The sequence below is a fragment of the Marmota flaviventris genome, chromosome 18 (genome assembly GCF_047511675.1).
Source record: "Marmota flaviventris isolate mMarFla1 chromosome 18, mMarFla1.hap1, whole genome shotgun sequence".
Taxonomy (NCBI): domain Eukaryota; kingdom Metazoa; phylum Chordata; class Mammalia; order Rodentia; family Sciuridae; genus Marmota; species Marmota flaviventris.
Genome location: NC_092515.1, coordinates 35997462 through 36019772, shown reverse-complemented (window position 1 = coordinate 36019772; position 22311 = coordinate 35997462). Strand labels below are relative to the sequence as shown.

General features: G+C 44.6%; 1 protein-coding gene across 5 annotated transcripts in view; it reads left to right on the top strand.

The window, feature by feature from the left end:
- The window catches only part of LOC114095711 (liver carboxylesterase 1), a 32608-nt gene extending 10586 nt beyond the window's left edge, over positions 1-22022 (top strand). For all 5 annotated transcript variants that reach the window (XM_071604687.1, XM_027939075.2, XM_027939074.2 and 2 more), the window contains 10 exons: positions 988-1141; positions 3050-3154; positions 3882-3986; positions 6491-6529; positions 9625-9765; positions 11498-11578; positions 11829-11976; positions 20290-20421; positions 21339-21411; positions 21653-22022. In XM_071604687.1, the coding sequence (XP_071460788.1) occupies positions 988-1141; positions 3050-3154; positions 3882-3986; positions 6491-6529; positions 9625-9765; positions 11498-11578; positions 11829-11976; positions 20290-20421; positions 21339-21411; positions 21653-21836 (1162 nt within the window). In that variant the 3' untranslated portion in view covers positions 21837-22022. The remainder of the gene's footprint in view (positions 1-987; positions 1142-3049; positions 3155-3881; positions 3987-6490; positions 6530-9624; positions 9766-11497; positions 11579-11828; positions 11977-20289; positions 20422-21338; positions 21412-21652) is intronic.
- The last annotated feature ends 289 nt before the right edge of the window (positions 22023-22311 follow it).

The following is a 22311-nucleotide window of genomic DNA, read 5'->3' as shown; positions in this document are numbered from 1 at the left end:
GCACCTCCACTTCACAGAGACAGACTGCTGTGCCCTTGACCCCGACTCCCCCCCCCCGCCCCCAGCTCAGGCTCCCCTGCTGTCCCACAGCCCCTGTGCTGCTGCTGCAGCTTCCTCCTCCTGGGTGGTCAGGGTGAAGGCCTGGGGCAGCCTGGAGACTCCTCTGTCCTCGCTCACCACCTCGGTGGGCAGTGGATCCTCCTGTAAACTCGCTCAGAATCCAGCCCCCCCCCCCCCCCCCTTCACGACCTCCTCTCTGGCTGGATTATGGTTGTGATCATATTCATAAACCTGTGACTCGGACGCGGTGGCCACTCCACAGTGGCCAGAGATCACAAGAGGCACAGGGTGAGTCTCGCCCTGCCTCTGTTGAGGGTTCCCAGGTCACTGATGGTGACAGAGAAGTCCCCTCCAAGGCCCCCAGCGCCTTCTCTAGCTGCCTCTCACTCTAGCTACACTCACACTTTGGTGCCCTTGGCCCTGGGGCCTTCGCACTTGCTGCTTCTCCTCCCCGGAATTTCTTCTTTGGACATTTACAAGAAAGACCTGTGCTCCTTTCATGCTGGTCTGTACCCAATGCCACTGCCCCACAGAGGCCTTTCCTGGTGCTGAGATCTGAACCCCGCCCCCCTGCCCCACCCTGCCCCACCCCGCCTCTGTCATTACCTGTCATTACCTCGAATCACCTTCACTCATGAACATTGTGTTCTCTTTTCATCTGTTTGTCTGTGCTCTGGAGTGTGAGCTGAGTGTAGTCAGGTTTTGCCTGTTTGGTTCCTGGAGATGCTCTGACTCTTAAACCAGTGTAGGGCGCATAGTAGGTGCTTACTCAGCACATCATTGCTGGAAGAATGAATGAAGACTCCATGCAGAGCAGTGTTGCAGGGATGACAGTCAGGTGGTGACCACTGAGTCCCCAGCTCATCTCTCTGTCCTGAGAGCTCTGACATGACATCTGGGTCCCCACCCCACCCTGTTATCTTGCAGCACTGGGGATGAGCACGGCCCGGGGAACTGGGGTCACCTGGACCAGGTGGCTGCTCTGCGCTGGGTCCAGGACAACATTGCCAACTTTGGAGGAAACCCAGGCTCTGTGACCATCTTTGGAGAGTCAGCAGGAGGACAAAGTGTCTCTGTTCTTGTGAGTGCTTCTGCCCCTGCCCACCCTGGAACTCTTGGAGACTAGCAGATCTAGCCACAGGCTCCTTTGGTTGCAAGACTGGATTCAGGGGTGACTCTGCTCACTGCCTGGCTTCAGATGGTGGGGAGTCAGGCCCCAGACCCTCTTGGCCTCCAGGAAGCTCAGAGCTGGCTGTATGTCCTGGGGCCAGCAGCATCTCCGGCTGGGTCTGTAATAGTGACCGTCCTGTTCCTCTCAGCCTGAGTTATCCATCCCCTTTCCAGTCACTTGAACCCCAGGACTCAGCTCACTTCTGTAGGGAAGTAGGGGTGGGTATAAATTACAAGAAGAGGCGAGGACAGGAGTTGTGTGGAGGGACCTTGTTGGGCTCCAGGCCAGACCTACACACTGAGGGGACTTGTTAGGCAAGAGTCAGCGGGCTTCCTCTGAGTTTTTCTGATATCTTGCCCAAGAGATAGGGCAGAATTCCCCTGGGACCGAATGTGATTGATCTGGGGGAGATGGTTGAGAGGAAACCACGGCCCAACCCTCCCTGGTCTCTAGAAAACTCAGAGCTCAGCTTTTGTCCCAGGGTCAGAAGCATCTCCAGGTCAACCTGTAACTGTGCCCTTCTTCCTCCTCTCATTCGATTGGGTTCTCTTTCTTTTTCTCTTTCCTAATCATTTTAGCACCAGGACTCCCCTCACTTCTTTGTGGGGTGGGCATAAATTTCACTCAGAACAGGTGAAGTATGAGTTTGGTAAAGGTTTATTGTTTGGCTCCAAGGCAGAGCCACATGTTGAGGAGACCTGATCACCAGGAGCAAGAGGGGGCATTGTCTCCATGGTGGCTGCTGTATGCCCAACGGGGAGGGCAGAATTCCCTGGGATTGAGGGAGGTGGGTAAGAGGATCAGAGGTAGAAAGTGGAGACGGGAGAGATGGCACATGGGATGTGAGTAGAGATACAACCCGGGGATGGAGGATGTCTGGCTTGAGTTGGGGAAGAGGCTGGGTGGACACGGAAGCTACAGGAGGTTCAGGAACCAAAGAAACCTTCCTGCCACGTCACAGTTGAGCAGTGTCAGCCCAACAACTGCAGTTTTCCAACATATATTGGCTTCATAGTTGAATACTCAGAGGAAAATGTCTATATATTTCTTAAAGAAAAAGCAACAATATACATAAACCCAAAGAAAATAGTCTATAAACTTACTATCCTGGGACAGTTACTGTTCACATTTTGACATGTAGTTCTCTAGTTTTTTAACCCCAATTTTTTTTATCTCTTTCTATCCCTGTCTCTTTCTTTCTTTCATTTATCAACTCTCCCTTTCCATCATCTATCATTGTTGCTTTTTACCTACAAAATTTCCCATAATGCTACAGTGTAACATTAAGATTTCTCTTAATATTATGTACTCTTACAGAGTATTATATTTAATTAATAATTTAATAATTGTATAGTATTCCAAGGTAAGAATAAAAATTATGCATTCACCTGATTTCATCATAGTAGAACATACTTTAGGTTATTTCCATTTGTTATGATGATAAACAGTGTGGACATTCTTAGAAATGTTTATGATTTTTCACAATCATTTATTTTTCAGATAAATTCTGAGTAACAGAAATGCCCAAAGGGAATTTGTGGGTAGGAAGGCCCCGCTGTCTTCCAGGAGTTTTGATAGTCATGGTGAGCCTGGCCACACACGTCCTGCTCTGTGCCTGTCTGCTGCAGAGGTTGTCTTAGGAAAGCTGGCCCCAGGGTGAGCCTGGGTAGCAGGCTGGGGTAGGTGAGGAGTGTTCCCTCACCCCCAGACTCTCCAGGTGAACGGTCAGGGCAGAGGAGCAGGCTGAAGGAGCCTAAAAGAGCGAGTGACTTGTTGACCCTGTGAGCATGAACCTCCTCCTCTCCACTCTCCTGCCAGGTGCTGTCTCCTCTGGCCAAGAACCTCTTCCACAGGGCCATCTCAGAGAGTGGCGTGGCCCTCACTGCTGCCTTGTTCAGGAAGGACATCAAGCACGTGGCTGAGGTAGGTCTCATCCTGGACAGCGCCTGGACTCCTCCTCTGCTCCCTTAGAATCCCTGGGGAATTTTCCAGGGGTGTTCATCAGAAACACTCTGAGCATCCATGAAGTGATGGTTGAGCAGGAAGGCCTTCTTTAGAGCTCAGAGTTCAATCACCTTCCACATTTTCTGAAGATTCTTCATGGGTATTTCCTTCTCTGGGGTTCCTGCAATCACACATGGGGCGAATTTCAGCATGTCACATGTATTAACTCTTCTTAGTAGATTACTGTAATCCTTACCATCATTTATTGGTGGGGGAAATGAGGCACGAAGAGATTGAATGGCCATGTAGCACGTCAAGGGAGGAGGTGAATTTGACAGTGGAATTCTGGATTTCAAATTCCTAACCCCCCAAAACAGCCTCTTTTGAGGCATTCAACTTTGAGAAACTTGTGCCCAATTTATTTAGTTATTTATTCATTTTTGTGGTGCTGGGAGTGGACATTGTGTTCATTTTAATAGTGATGAGTAGGTAGATATGGAGACATTATGTAACAGGCTTATACCACTATTCCAATTATTAATAGAGGTAACACTGCAGGGAGCCCCGAACCCACACCTGCTGCTCCAAAGCATTTTGGCTTCCCATTACTTCCTTAAAGAAGTTGACAGTGGCATAGAACACCTCTGTCTACGTGTGGGAAAGAGGCACACTGCTCTTTAACCCTATTCTTGCCTCTCTCTCTTAGAAAGTTGCTATTACCGCTGGGTGTAAAACCACCACGTCTGCAGTCATGGTTCACTGCTTGCGCCAGAAGACAGAGGAGGAGCTCTTGGAGACCACGCTGAAAATGGTAGGTGCCTCCATTCCGGTGGCCCCCTCCTCATGTGCTTGGCCCTGGGCTTCACTGGTTGAGCTATTGTTCTCTTGCCCAAGACCAGCCACCTGGACAGTGAGACATATCTCAGCAGCAGTGTCAGCCACCTCATCCAAATTCAGAAATTGATTTTTTTTCCCATTTTTATTATGAAACACCTCCAAATGTCAAAAATGTCCAACAATAATAGGATGAAAATTGCATAATGTCCCTCAGGCCTTTCAACACTTAATATTCTGCCATTCTTCTTTTTACAAGGATTTTAAGAAGCGAAATATTTCATATAGCCACAAGTAACTGCCATCCTGAATTTTAGGGATGAGAATAGTAACTGAAAAAAAAAAATGTTTAGAATGATGTCATCATTTGTCTTGGTTGAATTAGAAATTTCATAAATTAGAACACAGTAGTAGACCCGTTTTCTTGGTTAGGTGAGACTCTGCCTCAGTTAGGATTCCAGAATAGCTCATCCATTCATCCATCATCTATTCTTCCACCCACTTCACTAAAATCCTTTCATCAACCTAGCGTCAATCCCTCCATAGCTTTTTATTTGGGTGTTGTCAAACTTTTCAGCCAACATATATCTATTCATCATCCAGTCCTCCAAAAGCAATCTGCTGATTTTTGTTCATTTTCTCATATTCCCATCCAGTTCAACTATAGTGCTTATATTGACCAGCACCTTCCATCCATCTAACCATCCAACCATCCATCCACCCTCCTGCCCAAAGCATATGGAGAGTTGGTATCAGGAGAGGTGATACAGATATAAGTTGACACAGTACCTGCTCAAAAAGAACCCTTGAAGGAGAAACACAGCCATATATTTAGTGGGGAAAGTGTAGTGGAAGGACAGAGAAGGGAAACAGTCATTGTAGCTAACAGGAGTTCTAAGGGAAAGTGACATTTGAGGACTGATGGATGATCATGGCAGTCTGTCATCACAGAGAAGCTCTGCAGGACACATATTCAGATAAAAATGTGTGTAGGGCCAATGGGAACTATTCCCTTAGTTAGGGGAGTTATGACTGTGAGCTCAGGCATGACCTGAGCCCCTGGCCTGTCCATTTGGACTTTGGACATTAGAAGGTACTTCTGGACCCATGGGGCAGGCTAAACTGGTTGAGCCTGTATGTCTGTGAACTGAGTCCAATGTGGACCCAGGGCTTGGGTGCTGATCCATCAGGCTCAAATGAGGTAACCAAACTTGTTTCAAGAATTAAGGTAAAGCTGTTGTCTAATACCTGGAAAGAGGCAAATGGTCCAGCCATTTTTAGTTCAGCACAAAGCACAAGCTAATATGGGAATTGCTAGTGACCTCAGAAAAACCCAGAGAACTTCAGATCCGAGGGCTTGTTTCTGAGATCGTCAGAGTCCTTGTAGAAACGCTTCCATGATTATCGGCTACCCATAGTGTATGCACACACACACACACATACACACACACCCTCATCCCTTTCTGGGGGGGCTGCAACCCATAATGGAGAGTGTAACTTTTCAATTGCTGAATGTTGGTGAACACAGCAAAGACAAATATAGGTTGGCATGAGTTTGTTTGAATTAAGATTTTTCTCATGCAGGATTAGAAAACCTACTTCAAAATCCTTTGGTGGGGAGGGGGGAAGTGTATATATATATATATATATATATATATATATATATATATATATATATGAACAGTGTCTTGAGGTAAGCGAAGGTTCATAAGCAGGTGGCTCCAGGTGCTCTTAAGACAGGGTTAAGAAGCGGCCTGTCTCTGTCCCTCAGCTTGCCACTCTTCTTAGTTGGCTTCTCTCTGAAGTGGATTCATCTCCTGGGGAGATTAAAGATCATAAGTACTCTGGACTTATATCCTATCTTCTTAGAAATTATCTAAACAATTTCGGGAGTAGTTTTGGTACAAATTCTGTTGGACTGACACTGACCTGTACTGTCCTTGACCTCTGTATGTCTAAGGACATGGAGCACCCCCGGTCACACATAGAGACCTGAACTCATGAAGAGGAGCTAGAGAAGTGCAAAATGGGGATGGCATGTGAGAGGAGGAGAGTGCCCCCTCCTGGTGGTCCATGGCACCTCCAGCCCCATCTCGGGCTGAGGCTGACCCATCTCTGCTGCTGCTGCCATCTTGTTTATATGTCGCCCCCAGAGGAAAATTGGGGTTTTGCTGCCAGTAAGAACAAGTAGGGGAAAGGATGGAGAGGAGGACGGCACTGACAGCAGAGGTCCGCCCCAGAGCCCCAGGGACCCTGACTCTGGTTCCCAGGTCTCTCCTTCCCTGGCTGCCTGCTCCTCCCCCGCCCCACAATTCTACCTTGTGCTCATGCCAGGTACAGTCTGTGCCATGTCCATTTCCTCTGGGTGTAGCCAAGGAGGCACCAGGTGGTAGAACCCGATACCTGTCGAGCACCACTCAAAGGATCAACTTTTATGCCAGGGAGACGTCTCACCCATATTCTCTACTTTTTTCTTTACAGAATTTTTTTAGCCTTGATTTATTTGGAGACCCCAGAGAGGTAAGGACTTTCGGCTTCTTGATTACAGGTTTTGAGTTCTTAAGATCTTAAAACTCCAATTCATGATAAATAAAAGAATTCTCCTTTGTGGAATCACAGTCCCCCCTTGTGTGTGTATTGCTAAGGCCCAGAAAGGGGAGGTCACTTGCCAGGAAGTCACAGCCTGGTGGACCAGAGGCAGGACTGAAACCCACTCCCCTGACTCCCAGTCCAGTGCTCCCAGTCAGCTCCTCTGTGTCCCCTGGGCCAAGCTTTCCCCTTCGTGTTTACATCTCCTGCTTCCCAAATGGCCCTGTGGGAGGAGTCAGCACTACCCTTCCACTCTCAGGAGGCAGACATAACAGGATAGGGGCAGAGGCGGCTTCACCGAGGAGGACCTATCTCTGGGAGGCCACGGGTTTGATCAGCTGTGCAGGGAGGGATGTGTTGATGGTGATCAAAATTAGGGTTAAAAAATAAATTAGAAAATAGGGGCAGAAAGGTCTGGGGTTTGAGAGTAAACAGGTCAGGTTCAGAAGATGGCTTGATGAGCAGGTGACCTTGGAGTCAAGCTCTGCATGAGGGAAGAAAGCCAGCTGTCAGAGAAACTGGAGAAGGAGTGTTCCCGGCAGAGGGAACAGCAATTGCAGAGGCCCAAGAGGCCCTGTGTGTGGAGGGGAGGCCGTGGGTGAAGGGAGCAGGCTCGAGGCTAAGGAGGTTATGGAGGTGGGGATGGGATGGTCCCTGGAAGGACTTGATTGGCAGGAGTTGGGAGGGGCTCAGAGGGCTCGAACAGAGCAGTGATCTTAGATTTTACAAAGGTCTATTTAATTACGAAAGGACCAGGACAGGCACAAAGAGACCAGCTGGGAGGCCAATATGCTACAACTACCCAGGCAAGGAATCCAGGTGGCTTAGGCCAGAGCCAGGGCAGTGGGGTGGCGAGAAGTGTTGGAGTCTGGAACAGCAACAGGACTTGCAAATGGATAGTGAGGTGTGAGAGGAGCGGAGTGAAGGAGGCCCCTGAGTTCTCTGAACCAGGCCTGACAATCAGTGCACACGGTCCCCACAGGGCAGCGCTAGGATCCACTATGTGCACAGGGACAATTCCTATTGTCCTAGTGATGCTGATGCTACTCGCCCCCTTCCGGTTGCTGCCCTTCTGTCTATCTTCCGGATTTCTCTCCTGTTCTGTCTCTTCTTTCCCTTCCCACTTCCACATCCCATGGTCTCAGCTGATTTGCCCTCCAGACCCAAGTGAGAAGATGTCACCCTCTTTCTCAGCAGCCTGACCTTGCTTACAAAACAACTCCACCGACTCCCCTTGAGCTGGTTCTTCCAAACACACCTGAGTGCCAGGGAAGTGCCAGATATTGTGCACAAGAAAACTTGTTTCTCAGCACAACCACATGTCTTTGAGGCTCCTGGAATTAGCCCTGCAGGTGACACTTAGGGTCCTTAGGTTATGCCCTTCCTGCTGTTTGAAATCCCCATCCTTTTCTTCACTGGTCAAGAGTGTTGGCTCCCAGAACCCATGCAGATGGCAGCCTGGTCCATATGACCTGCAGGAATCCTCCTTCAGATGAGTTGCTCCTCTCACTGGCTTCCTGGGACAACCTTCTGGAATCCCATAGCCTTCCTAAGGTAGCAGTAGTTGCACCCAGATCCTGCTCTCTGTGGTCAGCTATTGAAGGAGGTTTAGCTCTTACCTTTTATTTCCCACAAACTGGGAATCAAGTCTCAATGTAGTACCTTGAATGGTAAGGTCAAAACCTCCTTAAAGCTCAGCATTTACGTAAGACAGCTCATGTTTAACAATAAATAGAAGTATGCAGTTGGCCTTCATTAGTCATGAATTCTGTGTTTGTGAATTCATTTACTTGCTAAAATGTACTTGTAACCAACAAATCAACACCAGTGGCCTAATCCTGGCCATTTGCAACATACATATGCACACCGCAGTGAGAAGTTTGAGTCCCGTGATGCCCTTGTTCCCCTCCAAGGTCAAACAAGGAAATACTCTCCTTGCATCATCTCTCTTTGGGACAAATGTCCCTTTTGTGACCTATGTGTTGCCACATCTTTTGCAATATTTGCTTTTGTTGGTTATTTTTCTGTTTATAATGACTCTCAAGCATAGAGGAGAAATGCTGACTAGAGTTCTTAAGCCTAGGAGCCTGGGCTATGCCTTGGGAGAAGATACATGTGATAGATGGTGCTCTTGGCTGTGAGTTCATTGGTAATGAGTCAACAGTCGGTCCATCCAGAGAGAGAATGGAGATGTGCCTCTGTGTAGGTTAGGCCACTCTCAAAAGTGCTAATATGGGGCTGGGGTTGCAGCTCAGTGATAGAGCGCTTGCCTAGAATGCATGAGGCACTGGGTTCGATTCTCAGCACCGCATAGAAATGAATAAATAAAAAATAAAGGTCCATCAACAACTAAAAAACTAAAAAAGTGCTAATATGACATTGATAGTATACGATGCGGCTCTGGAAAAGATGGCAAAGCAGCTGTATTGTATTTGTGCATTCATCAGATATTGAATTTTGAAAAAGCACAGTGGATAGCAGAGTTTTGAGACAGAAGCTAGAGAAATTTGCAGTTACATTATGCAGAGTCTAGAAAACATTAAGCATTCCTCGGCTGGTGTCTTATTATAAATAAATAGTACAACTAATTCCTTGTAAGAAAGTATATGTGGATGTTTTGCAAAAAAAAAAAAAATCTCTATTACATAAAGGTCTTTAAATAGAAACCTACAATAAGACAAGGGTGATGAAAATTTTATGATCAGAGACTCCTAAGAACTTCACTCTGGGACAGTCCCTGGAATTGTTCCATATTCACTAATTGAGCCTTTACTGAATTTTTCAGATATAACTACTATGAACCAGAATCAAATTTCTGCATGTATAAAATCCAGCATATACCACCAAATCTCCCCTGTTAAATTCTTTTTTGTGTCTCACAGACTTTTGGTTGTTAGGACCCTGAGATTCTGTGGTCACTGCTCATAGCCTTGAGGGTCTAGTGCTGGCCCAGCACCCACATAGGCAGAGAAACGCAGGCACTACCTGGACAGGATAATAACACACATTGTGCTTGTCTCCCCTAGAGCTATCCTTTCCTCCCCACTGTGGTTGACGGAGTGTTGCTGCCCAAGACACCTGAAGAGATTTTGGCTGAAAAGAATTTCAACACTGTCCCCTACATGGTGGGAATCAACAAGCAAGAGTTTGGCTGGATCATTCCGATGGTGAGGGCATGCAGGCCCCTGAGACAGATGCACCCCCACACAGGCTCACCGGCTTCCCTCCCTCTCGGCTCCCATTGGCTTCTCCATCCCCTTCCCCTCTCTGACCCACCCAGGGAAGTTATGCCCATTAGCCCCCGTTGACATTTTCTTGGAAACATTTTCCAGGATGGAAATACTGTCTGCCAGGTGGTGTAGCCCCTGGGAACCCCTCTCCTCAAACAATTATTGATTGTTTTTCCATTAAAGAGTCCTAAAGTGATCAGGCAAGGAGGTGCTGTAGAGATAATATTGGTGCATATGGAAAGCCATTCTAGGAAGGGGAGGAAGCTGTGGGGTTCAGGAGAGTTAGACCTGGGGTGCAATAGCTTTCATCTTGGACATGGACCCATGGGGCCCAACGATGCCCACAGTCAGACTGAGTCTCCTCATAGAAAGACTCAGAAGGAGTTGCTTCTCCTTGAGCTGAAACAGACTTACATATATCAACGGGCTATTACTGACCCACAGCAAGAACCAAAGCTGGACCTAGTCAAATAGGACAGGTTTAATCAGCAATAGGATTAGAAAAAAGATCAAGCATGACCTGAACTCAGATCCCTGAAGGCAAAGGCTGGAGACATCTCAACGCTGGGAGTGCTCGAGGAGGTGTGGCTGACCATGCAGTTCTTGATCCTCGCTCACCTGCAGGAGAAGCAGCCTTCCCTTCATGAGACAAAGCAGAGGTGTTGACTGAAGTCAGGTCTTTATCCTCCCACCAGGGCTGGCAAGGAGATCAAGCGTTATCTCCCTCCCCCAGGCACCCTGGCACACACATAGAAATCCAGCAACTCGTGAGGCTGAGGCAGGAGGATCACAAGTTCAAGGCCAGCCTCACTCACTTAGTGAGACTCTGCCTCAAAATAAAAAATAAAAAGGACGGAGGAGGTAGTTTAGTGGTAGAGCGCCCCGGGCTTAATCCTTGGCACTGCCCCAAAATAAATAAATAAATAAATGAGCAAAAGGAGTCATCTCCCTAAATGTCTACGTTTCAAACATTTTCTTAAAACATTGTTTTCATGGCTCTCAGATCCTTGAGGGAACAGTTTGTGGTGCGAGACTTACATCCCAAAGGAAAGGAGAAAGTATCCATAATGGCAAGCTTTCTACAGTAACCGCTCTCAGAAGGTTCAGGGGCCTGTGTGCCCGTCACCAGGTTTGGGCTGGAGAAAACCATGTGCTTTCAGAGGCAGGCATTTGGGGGAACTCGGGTCCTCCTGGGTCATGCTCTTAAGCCACTAGAAGCCAGGCTAAAGTTGGGTGGAGTCTCTGAGCGCAGAGGTTGACAGAGGTGTTAACGCAGAGAGTTCTGCTGTTCTCACTTCAGAGAATTTTAGAGGTGATGTCAAGGACCTGGACTTTGTCTTCCTTGGTCACTGAATCTGTGGAGTATGGTCTGGGCCTGGTCATAAGCCCTCTGCTTCAACACTACCCTGGTCTTTCCTTGCTACTTGGATGGCCACTGTGTCCCCTGGACTGATGAGTATAGTTATTTAAGACTTTCTCTTTCTACTCCTTGAGTTTCTGTATATATGTCCATTTGTTTGATTGTTTTTAAAGAAAATCTCATGGAAGACCCATGAACATCACAAGTCAACAAAGAGCCTTCGTTCTGCATTGTTGGTTGGTCCATTGTTTGATTCTTTCTGATAATTCCTGATGATTCACAAATGATTAATCATTTTTTTTTCTTCAGATGATGGGCTACCCTCTCTCTGAAGGCGAACTGGACCAGCAGATGGCCACAGCCCTCTTGTGGAAGTCCTATCCCCTTGTTGTAAGACTCTAGGGAATCATGGGACTCTGTTGAGAAACAAGGGGATGGGCACTTGCCCCAAATTACAGACCAATTCAATGGCAGAAGAAAGCCAAGGAGCTGGGCTTCCAACCCCCTGTTTCTGCTCTTGCCTCCTCCCACCCCAGGAGGCTTGCATAGGGTGGGAGGTTCACATGGACGGAGCCTTCTGAACTGGCTGGGCAGCTGCGGTGCTCACCAGATGGGGGTCTCTCTTGCTTGGTGATTTCAGAACCTCTCTGAGGAACTGACTCCAGTGGCCACTGAGAAGTATTTAGGAGGGACAGACGACCCTGTCAGAAAGAAAGACCTGTTCCTGGATTTGATTGCTGATGTAATATTTGGTATCCCATCTGTGACTGTGGCTCGTGGCCACAGAGGTGAGTCCCAGAGGTTGGATGGGAAGAGGACCAACCCACCAGCTTCAGCATAGACAGATGTGGAAACTGCTGAAGGTCAGCACAGAACCTGGGGTGGGTCTGTCTGATTCTCGACATGGGTAGTGTCCACTAGCAGCAGACTCAGAAGAGGATCCAAATGCAGGTAGCTGATGTGGGAGCTGAACACAGCAAACACCAGATGAGGAACTGAGGCAGGAAAGAGATGGAAGCCATCGATCGTGCACTGCCACACACGTATCCACTGTGCACAAGTGGGGCTGGGCAGCTCCCAACACAGACTCATCAGGATTGTCCTGTCTGTGGGAAGAGGAATCTGGGTGTTTTCTACCCATACCCACTTGTGGTTGAAGGCTGCTCCACGGTTTACTTCTGTGTGGTGCTTTGAGCTGCTGCAAACATGGGCAGAGTCGTTTCTAAAGGTGGGAGAAAAACCTGAGCAAAGAGCTATAGATTCTGGAAGAGGAAGTCAGGGTGGCCTGCCCAGAAATGGGACATGAGTGAGGCACACACAGCCTCTGCTACAGAGCCCCTTCCCTGGGGTTTGATGCGGGGTGGGCAAGGGTGGGAGGATGGGTCTTGGAAGATTTTCAAGATCAGAGCTTGTTTGGAGCTAGGGTGTGACTAGCAGAGGTGAGGTCACAGTATGATTCAGGTATAGGTCAGGAAGGTGTTCAGGAGCAAAAGGGCGGAAGAAGGGGACAGTAGGAAGAGCAGGGGTTGGAGGTGGTGATTTTCAATGTCTGTGCTGGCTTTTGTCTATCGTGGTGTGTGTCTGAGGGCCCGGCTGGGGTCCATCATGGGGCCTCCCAAAATTGATCCGAGGCTGTGTGTGGGGTGTGAGGTTAGGGATATGTGAGCTCAGTCTAGTGGGGGGTATCCACTTTTGGTTGACCACTTTCACTCTTTCCCTCTCTGCAGTTGCAATTATCTGAGAGCAACTGCAAGTAAGAAGGAAAAGAAGGGTGAAGAGAGTATGGGGGGGGGGAGAGAGAGAGAGAGAGAGAGAGAGAGAGAGAGAGAGAACATTCATAGAATTTTTAAAAATTGTAACAACAAAATATATTTGTATAAATTTATGGGGTAAATTATGTGGCCCTACAATTCATGAATACAATATAGAATAATTACATAACTTGATTAACATACATATCCTCAAATTCTTAACACTTTTTATACTGAGAAGATGTGAAATTTCCTCTCTTAGCAATTTTGAAATGGATAGTACTTTATTATCAACTACATTGGTCACACTGTACAATAGAACTCAAAAAAGAGTTTTCCTGACATTTTTGTACCCTTTCCCATCATTTCCCTCTTCCCTTCACCAACCTATATAACTTCCCTTTTTCTCTTTGCATTTATGAGTTCAATTGTTTTAGATTTCACATGAGTGATAAAATGTGATTTTTGTCTTTCCATGTCTGATGTTTCATTTCATGTTATCCAATCTTACCCACGTTGTCACAAATTATAGGATTTCTTCTTTTTAAGGCTAATTGCATGTATAATATCACATTTTCCTTATCCATTCCTTGGTTGATGGACACTTGGGTTGATTCTTTAACTTGACTATTGTGACTAGTTCTGCAGTGAATTTTGGGGTGCAGACAACTATTCAACACACTGATTTTAAGTATTTTGAGTAAATATTCAATAGTGGGATTGCTGGATCATATGGCAATTGAATCTTTCATTCTACAAGGAGGCTGCTTTCATTTTACCATCTCGCCACCAGTGTAGAAGTTTTCCTTTTCTCTTCATTCTTGCCAGCACTTGCTATTGTTTTCATTCTTTGATAAGAGCCATTCTGAGCAGTGTGAGCCGCTATCTCACTGTGATTTCAATTTGCATTTTTGCAGTCAGTGGTGACATTGAGCATTTGCAGATGTGTTGTCCGTTTCTATAGGGACATAGCTATGTCCATTTTGAGAAATGCCTATTTGGATCCCTTATCATTTTTTTTAACTGGGAGGTTTTCTTTTTACTGTATTATTTGAGCTCTTTATATATTGGGTTTTATAACTTCTTATCACAGTGTGGATAGCAAATGTTTTCTCCCAACCTGCAGGTCCCTCTGCACAGTGTTAGTCACTTCCCTTGCTTTGCCAAAGCTTGTTAGTCTGATATAATCTCAGTTGTCTATTTCACTGTGTTGCCTGCACTTTGGCAGTTAAGTCCAAATGACATTTGCTCAGGCCAGTGTTATGTAATTTTTTCCTCTATGTTTTTGTTTAGTTAGAGTTCTGATCCTACATTTAAGTCCTTAATTCATTTTTACTTGATTTTTTGTACAGTGTGAGATAAGGGTCCAGTTTCATTTTTATGCATGTGGGTATCCAGTGTCTTCAACTTATTGAAGAGACAATTTTATTCCCATTGTACATTCTTGGCAACTTTTTTTTTTTTTTTTTTTTTTTTTGGTACCTGAGATTGAACCCAGAGGTACTCAATCATTGAGCCATATCCCCAGCCCTTTTTAACTTTTTTTTTTTTTTTTAAGAGATAGGGTCTCTTGGTTGTTCTGTTCATGGTTTCTTACCATATTCACTCTGTGGTCTACTCTATTTTCAATATTGTATATTTTGTCTTCATTGTCTGAGGTTTGTCTTCCAAGTGATCTAGTCTGTCGGTGATGCTTCCTATTGAGTTTTTTATTTGGTTTATTGTTTCCTTCATTTCAAGGATTTGTTTGTTTCTTTTCATAATCTCTATCACTTTCTTGAAGTGATCTTTTTGCTACCTGTATTTGCTTCCTTATCTCTTGGTTGGTGTGATCAATGGATGCCTATATTTGCTCTCTTATCTCTTTGTTGGAGTGATCAATTTTTGCATGATATTTGCTCACTTAGATCATTCTTTAATTTGCAGAACTTTTTAATTATGTACATTTCTGAACTCCTTCTCTGAAATTTCATCTACTGTGCTGTCAATGGATTCTGTTATTGTAGTATCTTGGTTTGTTTGAGACACTTTCCTCCCTTGTTTTTTTCATGTTGTCTGTGTGTCTTTCTCTCTTACAGTGTTTCTCTAAGGTATTGAAGTTTCTACCTTATAATTTTGCAGTGTCCCTGCAGGTTACCAGTACCTCACCTTAGTGGGGAGATCGATGTTTACATCACCCAGTGCAAACAATATGCAGCCATAAATCAATTAACTTCTATTTAGACAGTCACTGTTTTGTCACTATAAACAGAAATGATAAGTTCAGTTATCGTCTACCATATAGCCAATAGGTTTGCATAAGGGTTTACAGCTTCTAATGATGGACAGAGAAAGGGGGGTTATAATGTTTAGGATGTGAGAATTAGAGGTATTATATTATATAATGAGTGAAAGGGGAATCAAAGGATGTTGGCTGTTAGCAGGAGAAAAAAGAGAGTGAGGTGACCCTATGCAAGGCTCCTTGTTGCCTCTGCAAAGGACGGTGTCCGTTAGCACACCTAGTAGGGATACATATGCTGCAACCAGGCCCACAGGGACCTTGATGACAGTCTTCCAGGTCCTTGTTGTTCCTAGATGGAAGTGGCCAGGTCTCTAGTTGGTGGTGGCAGTAGCATCAAGCCTATAGTTACCTTGATGTAAGGTTTCCAGGCCCCAGTTGGTGTTCCAAGATGGAAGCTGCCCCAGCTAAAGATGGTGGAGGCAGCAGTGCAGGTAACCCAAGATGGCGGTGGAGGTGTCCCAAGATGGAGGCAACTGCTTTCAGAGATGAGGCTGGAAGGCTGGGCTGTGTGATGGCTTTAGGAGGCCTGTTCAGTGGTGCTGCCCTGTGGCATGAGCTGCCTCCTAGCCCTGTCTGTTGACTCATGGTGGAGATTACCATGTGGGGAAGCCTATGGTGGTGCTTGCAATGTCCCAAGATGGAGGTGGTTTAGGTAGAGCCACCTGTTGGTGGATAGGGAACTTCAGTGGTGTTCTCTCTGCGTAGGCACTGTGTTCCAGTCTCCAATTTTCTTTTCTTATAATGTCCTTGTTTTATTTTAGTGTCAGGTAATGCTGTCTTTATAAAAAAAATATTTGGAAGCATTCTTTGACTTTTAAAGACATTTGAGAAGATTTTGAGAAGGACTGATATTAATTCTTCTTTAAAGTTGTGTATACTTCATCAAAGAAACTATCTGGTCTTAAGTTTCTCTTTAATTGAAGACTTTTAAATCCCTGATTCCGTCTCCTTACTCATTATTGATCTGTTCAGATTATCTATTTCATCTTGATTCTGTCTTGTTTGGTTGTGTTGGATTAGGGATTTACCCATTTCTTCTAATTTAATTTCTAATTTCATTCATTGTTGTTATAATGATCCTTTTCTTAAAGTCATAATTATTAATGCCTATTAATTGTTCAAATTCATAGCTTTTGTGGTGACATTTCCATACATGCATACATGTGTAGATCCTGCTTGGATCATACCCACCCTCCCTGTACCCTCTCTTACCCGGCCCTGTCTTTTTCTTCTTCCTGTTTCTCTTCCCTTTCCATAATGGTTTCTCTTCTTTCAGTTCATCTTTATTTATTTGTTTTTGAATATGACAAAAAATATGGGTGATACTTGCTATTCTGTCTCTGGATTATTTAATTTACCATGATGTCCTCCAGTTTCACTCATTTTCCATTAAGTGACATGATCTCATTCTCCTCAACGACTGAATCATACTTCTTTGTGTACACACACCACATTTTCTTCATCAATTCATCTGTGGATGGGTCTCGCCTGTTTCCATATCTTGAGGATTGAGAATAGTGCTGAACTGAACATGGGTATGCAGGAATCTAATTTGTGTGCTGACTTCAGTTCCTGTGGATAAATACCCAAGAGTGGTGTAACCAGATCATATGGGATGTTCTATTTTCAGTTTTTTAAGGAAGCTCCACTCGGTTTTCCACAGTGACTACTAATTTACATTCCCACCAACAATGGGTAAGAGTTCCTTTCCCTCCAAATTCTCGGCAGGATTGGATTTGGGGTTTTTTGTTTGTCTGTTGTTGTAGTTATACACAATATGTCTAAAAAGGAGATAGAATTTCCATGTAGGTTTGATTTGCCTTTCCATGGTGGCAAAGATGTGGAGCATTTTGTTTTGTTTCATGTACTTCTTGGCCATTTTCACTTCTTTGGAGAAGCATCTGTTCAGATGATTTGCCCATTTTTGATTGGATTACTTGTGAACGGTTATTTAAGTTATTAAGTTATTCATACATTCTGGATATTAGTCCTGTGTCAGATGAAAAGTTGGCAAAGATTTTCTTCCATTCTATGAGTTATCTCTTTACTCAGCTGATTATTTTCTTCCTGTGGTGCAGAAGTTTTTTAACTTGAAGTCACCCCACTTGTCAATTCTTGTTTTTTTTTTTTTTTTTTTTTTCTGAGCTGTTGGAGTTCTACTCAGCAATTCACTGCATGTGCCAAGATCTTGCATTTCCCTGTTATCATCTAGTAGTTTAAAAGTTTCAGGTCTTACACTTAGGCATTTGATCCATTTTGTGTTGAATTTTTGGGAGGGGGATAAGAGAATGGATCTACTTTCAATCTTTTACATATAGATACCCAGTTTTCCCAGCACTATTTGTTGAAGAAGCTGTCTTTTTGCCAATGTAAGATTTTGTAAACTTTGTCAAGAATTAAATGGCTGTAGATGTGTGAGCTTATTCCTGGGTCCTCTATTCTAGTCCATTGGTCTACATGACTATTTTTAAGCCAATACCATGATCTTTGGTTATTATGTCTCTGTATTATATTTTGAAATCATTGTGATGTCTCCAACATTGCTCTTTTTTCTCAGAATTGCTTTGGCTATTTGGAGTTTATTTGTGATTCCATAGAAATTTTGGTTCATTTTTCTTGTTCTCTGAATAATGACCTTGGTAATTTGAAAGGGATTGCATTGAATATGTAGATTGCTTTTGATATTGTGGCTGTTCAAATGATATTAATTCTCTCAATCCAGAACATGGAAGGTCTTTCTGTCTTCTGATGTATTCTTCAATATTTTCTTCAGTGTTTTATTGAGATTTTTCACCTCTTTGGTTGGATTTATTCTAGGCATTATTTATGCAATGGTTAATGGGGTTATTTTCCTGATTTCTTTCTCAGCAAGTTCATTAGTGGCATATAGAAAAGTTACTGAGTTTGACATGCTGACTATGTATCCTACTACTTTGCTGAATTTTAAACTTTATGCTTAGAAATCTACTATTATTCTGATGGGGTTGCCTTCAAATATGACTTGGTACTTCTCTCTTGCAAATGCTAATATTTTTTCCTTGTTCTTTACTTTCAGCAGTTTAACTATATGTTGTGGATAGTTCTTTTCTGACATGTTTATTTGGGTTTCTAAAACCCTTCTGTTTCTGGATGTCCATGTCTTTCCCAAGCTTTGGGAATTTTCTTCTATTATTTCACTGAAGAGGTTTTATATTCCTTCAGTCTGTGGTTCTTCCCCCTCATCTATTCCAACTTTGTTATTTCTATGTTGGTATTTTTTTCCCATCAGCCTATCAAGCATCCTACTCTCCTCTGACCTGCAGAATTTCTTCTAAGAAACGTGCTAATGTTCTTTTGGCACTCCTGGGTGTGTGATGTGTTTCTCATCTCTTCGTGCTCTCGGAATTCTTTTGACTTTGATTTTGGATTGTTTGATCATTTTGTGCATGGGTTCAAATGGAGTGGAGACCTCTGTCCTTTACGTACTTAGGTTTTGGCATCTGTCCCAGATTTGGGAAGTTTTCAGCCATTTCTTGAAACATGCTATTGCTTTCTGAGGCCTTCCCCCTTGCTTCTTCTTCTGAACCCTGTAATACAAATCTGTGGCTGGTCTCTTGCTATTGTTCCATTGTCTTTGCTTCTCTTGTTAGTCCTAATTGTAATTTCCCAAACCAATTTTCCTTTGTAGACTTGAATTATGATGATAGGAATTTTATAAATCCCAGTGTTTTCAGAGAAAAAGCTTTAAGTTGTTTCTTGCTCAGTATGCTGCTGAAGATAAATTCTCTCATTCACAAAAGTTCATTCGTCTCTAGTTAAGTGCTGAGTTCCTGTCTAAAATGATTGAAGGACAGAGAGACAAGGTTAAACCCTCCTTTCAGCAAGTTCTGACCCAGAAGTAAATGTTCAGTAAGTGGATTACAGAGTCGCAGAAGAAAGCTTCTTCTGAGCAGCACTCTTGATGAACCGGGGGTGCAGTGGTGGCGACCGAGAGGGATGACTAAGTAACTTATTCCTCATGATGGCATATATTGTTAAATACATTTGCTGATGAGTATTTAATAATAGGAAGTAATGGTTATGGTATATTACAAAATAGCACATACAATATTACACAATCAGGCATGTGTGTTAAAATATAGAAGAAGTTTTGTCTGAATGATGGGATTATAAGTGTTGTTTGCCTTTTTTTTTATACTTCTTTTCTGCAATTTTTTTTTTCAATTTTCCTACTGTATCCATGGGGGCACAGAGTTGTAAAACATTTCCAACAGCCTGATTTGGGGCCTAATTCTTCCTCTCCTCAAGTCACCCCTCTGTGAGCAATTATAACCAATGCTTCCTGCTAAGGTTTTTCAGGCCGGGGGTCCCTGAATAAGTCCTGAAGGAGCAGGGATTGTTGGGTTGGATGATCAGTCACTAGGAAAAGTGGCATCTTCTTGGGGCTTGGATGGGATGGCTTTGGTGCAGAGATAGCCTGGCAGGGAAGAGCAGGAACAGAGAGTGAAGAGAGGCAGGCTGACCCTCCCGTGCCCCTTCCAATTTTTAAAATTGCCTTAACAGTTTAACGCCTTAACACTGTATGGGTTGAAGCAGGAGGCAGGACAGGAGAGGTGACTAAAATGTCAATCTCTGAATTTTCTTGTTTGCCGAAGCACAAGGGACAAGAGAATATTCCATCTCCGCGTGCATACTTGTATTTAAGAACCTTCATTTTCAGATAAGCAGCTTGGATTTGCCTAATTCTTCTCTGAATGGTGAAGATAACACAGGAAATGATCAAAACTAGGCTGAATGGAAGACACCTATCATGGTGTTGATATCCTTGAAATGAACATGCACTAATGTGTCATCAATGAAACACATTCAGTGTATTTATGGGGTGCCTTGTATTCACTCATTCTGTCCTTCAATACAAATGAAATCCCACCTCCTCCTCTATCAGCTCTACATAAGTCAAGGAGCTTTCCAGAAACTCTGTTCCTCTCCCATGCTGACACCCCAGGGGTTTCCTGCCCAGACAGAGACCTTGAGATCATCCAGCTGTGTGTCTGGTGATGTGAACTGTGCACAAATCTGTGTCTTCTCAGATGCCGGAGCCCCCACCTACATGTATGAGTTTCAGTATCACCCGAGCTTCGCATCAGACAAGAGACCCAAGACGGTGCTAGGAGACCATGGGGATGAGCTCTTCTCAGTATTTGGGGCTCCATTTTTAAAAGGTAAGGGCTTTTTGCTGGATGAGCTTGGAGTTAGGAGGAGGTTCCCCTCTTGGTTTGGTGGACTGGAGCCTGGTTCTCCTTCTTTTCTGATCTTCGTTTCCTGACTCACTATATCAGGGCTGAGTGACATGGGGCGGTTCCCAGCCTTTCTCCTGCTCTAACATGCATGAAAGAGGATGTGTATTCATGTGCCCTGAGCCATAGTCACATTCAGAATCCTGGCCTGTGGCTGCAATAAGGGAGGTTGTATGTTACCTTCAGGACCCTATTCAATGGCAAAAACAGTCTTTCTTGATTTCTACTCAGAAGAGTAGATTAAAATGTGAGGATGAGGTTAGAATTGTTGCCCACCTGAAATCCAGCGTCCTGTGTATTCCTCTATCGATATGTCTAAAACCCATATATTTTTATCTATAATATATTGCACAATGTCATGTTTAAATAAAACCTTTCACAAATTGTCTTTGATAAATCAACTCTCACAGCACATGACTTTTGAGCCTTCTCATGACTGTTTATGACACATCAGTGCCTCTGGACATTTCCCAGTTGGGTGATTTCTTAGGACCTTGGAAATTCTGATATTTTTCAGAACGATGTAGGAGATTGAGAGAAGAAAGAAAAAAAGCCAAGAACCAACAATCCTTCAAGATAGAGGAAACTCCAGGGTGTAGCATTGCGACCTTGAATGGGAAGGGGTAGGCAGATGGGCAGGGAAGACAGAGGCAACTCAGCACATTGCTGAGTCCTGTACCGGTCATTCTCAAGCTGAAAGTACACACCAAGTGACAGGATTTTCTCACTCAGTAGGCTGGGAGTCAGGACCAAGAGTCTGCATTTCCTACAAGATCCCAGGTGCTGCTGCTGCTGCTAGCACACTTTGAGTAGCAAAGGATTTTTTTCCTTCTTCCCCATAGAGGGCGCCTCAGAAGAGGAGATCAACCTCAGCAGGATGATGATGAAATTCTGGGCCAACTTTGCTCGCCATGGGTAAGGCTGGTGGCAAAGAGGGAGTGGGATTTGTGGGATTGGGTGCAGTGGGGCATACTTCATGGAAAGAGATCAAATCCCAGATCCTGTCACCAGAGCACTCAATTCATCTACAGCCTGCCCCAGGAAATGGATCTGTTTGTGTCTTTTGGAAGCTATAAGCCAGGGATTCCTGTAAATCTCAGAGAAACATGGTGACCAATAGCAGCTTTGGGAAATTTGTATTTGATTCTGTTCCCAGGAACCCCAATGGGAAGGGTCTGCCTCACTGGCCAGAGTACAACCAAAAGGAAGAGTATCTGCAGATTGGCGCCAACACTCAAGTAGCCACGGGGCTGAAAGACAAGGAAGTGGCTTTCTGGACTGAGCTCAAGGCCAAGGAGGCATCGAGGAGACCTCCCAAGAGAGAACATGTGGAGCTGTGAATGGGAGGCTGAGCCAGTCTCCAGAGACTGGAGCCACCAAGACAGTGCATTCCATCAAAGTCGTCCAAAGAGGCAGTTTCAGCGGCAGCTGGAAAATGTGCTTTGGGAATGGGCAGAGGCCAGGGAGCAGGGGTGTTTGTACCTGTGGCTTTGATTTGGAGAATAAATGCTTTTTTAAAGGCCAAAGCAATGTCTGTGTCTTGGACTGGAGATGAGTCCTTCCTCTCAGAGAGAAGCATAAGGAGAGAGGTGCTGTTACAGGGAGCTGCCTCTGCAGCTTGGTGAATGATTAGCTGCAAAAATCTAGGCTTCATATAGTCCATCACATCCCTTAACCCTAACCACATAACCCTGGAGCCAGCGTCCTTTCCTTACTCTCTGAAGCCATGTTGGATCAGCTGGAGAGGCCTACCCCAGCCCACAGAGACTCAATAATGCATGTGACAAAACTCACACTTTCTTGGAGGACGGATGG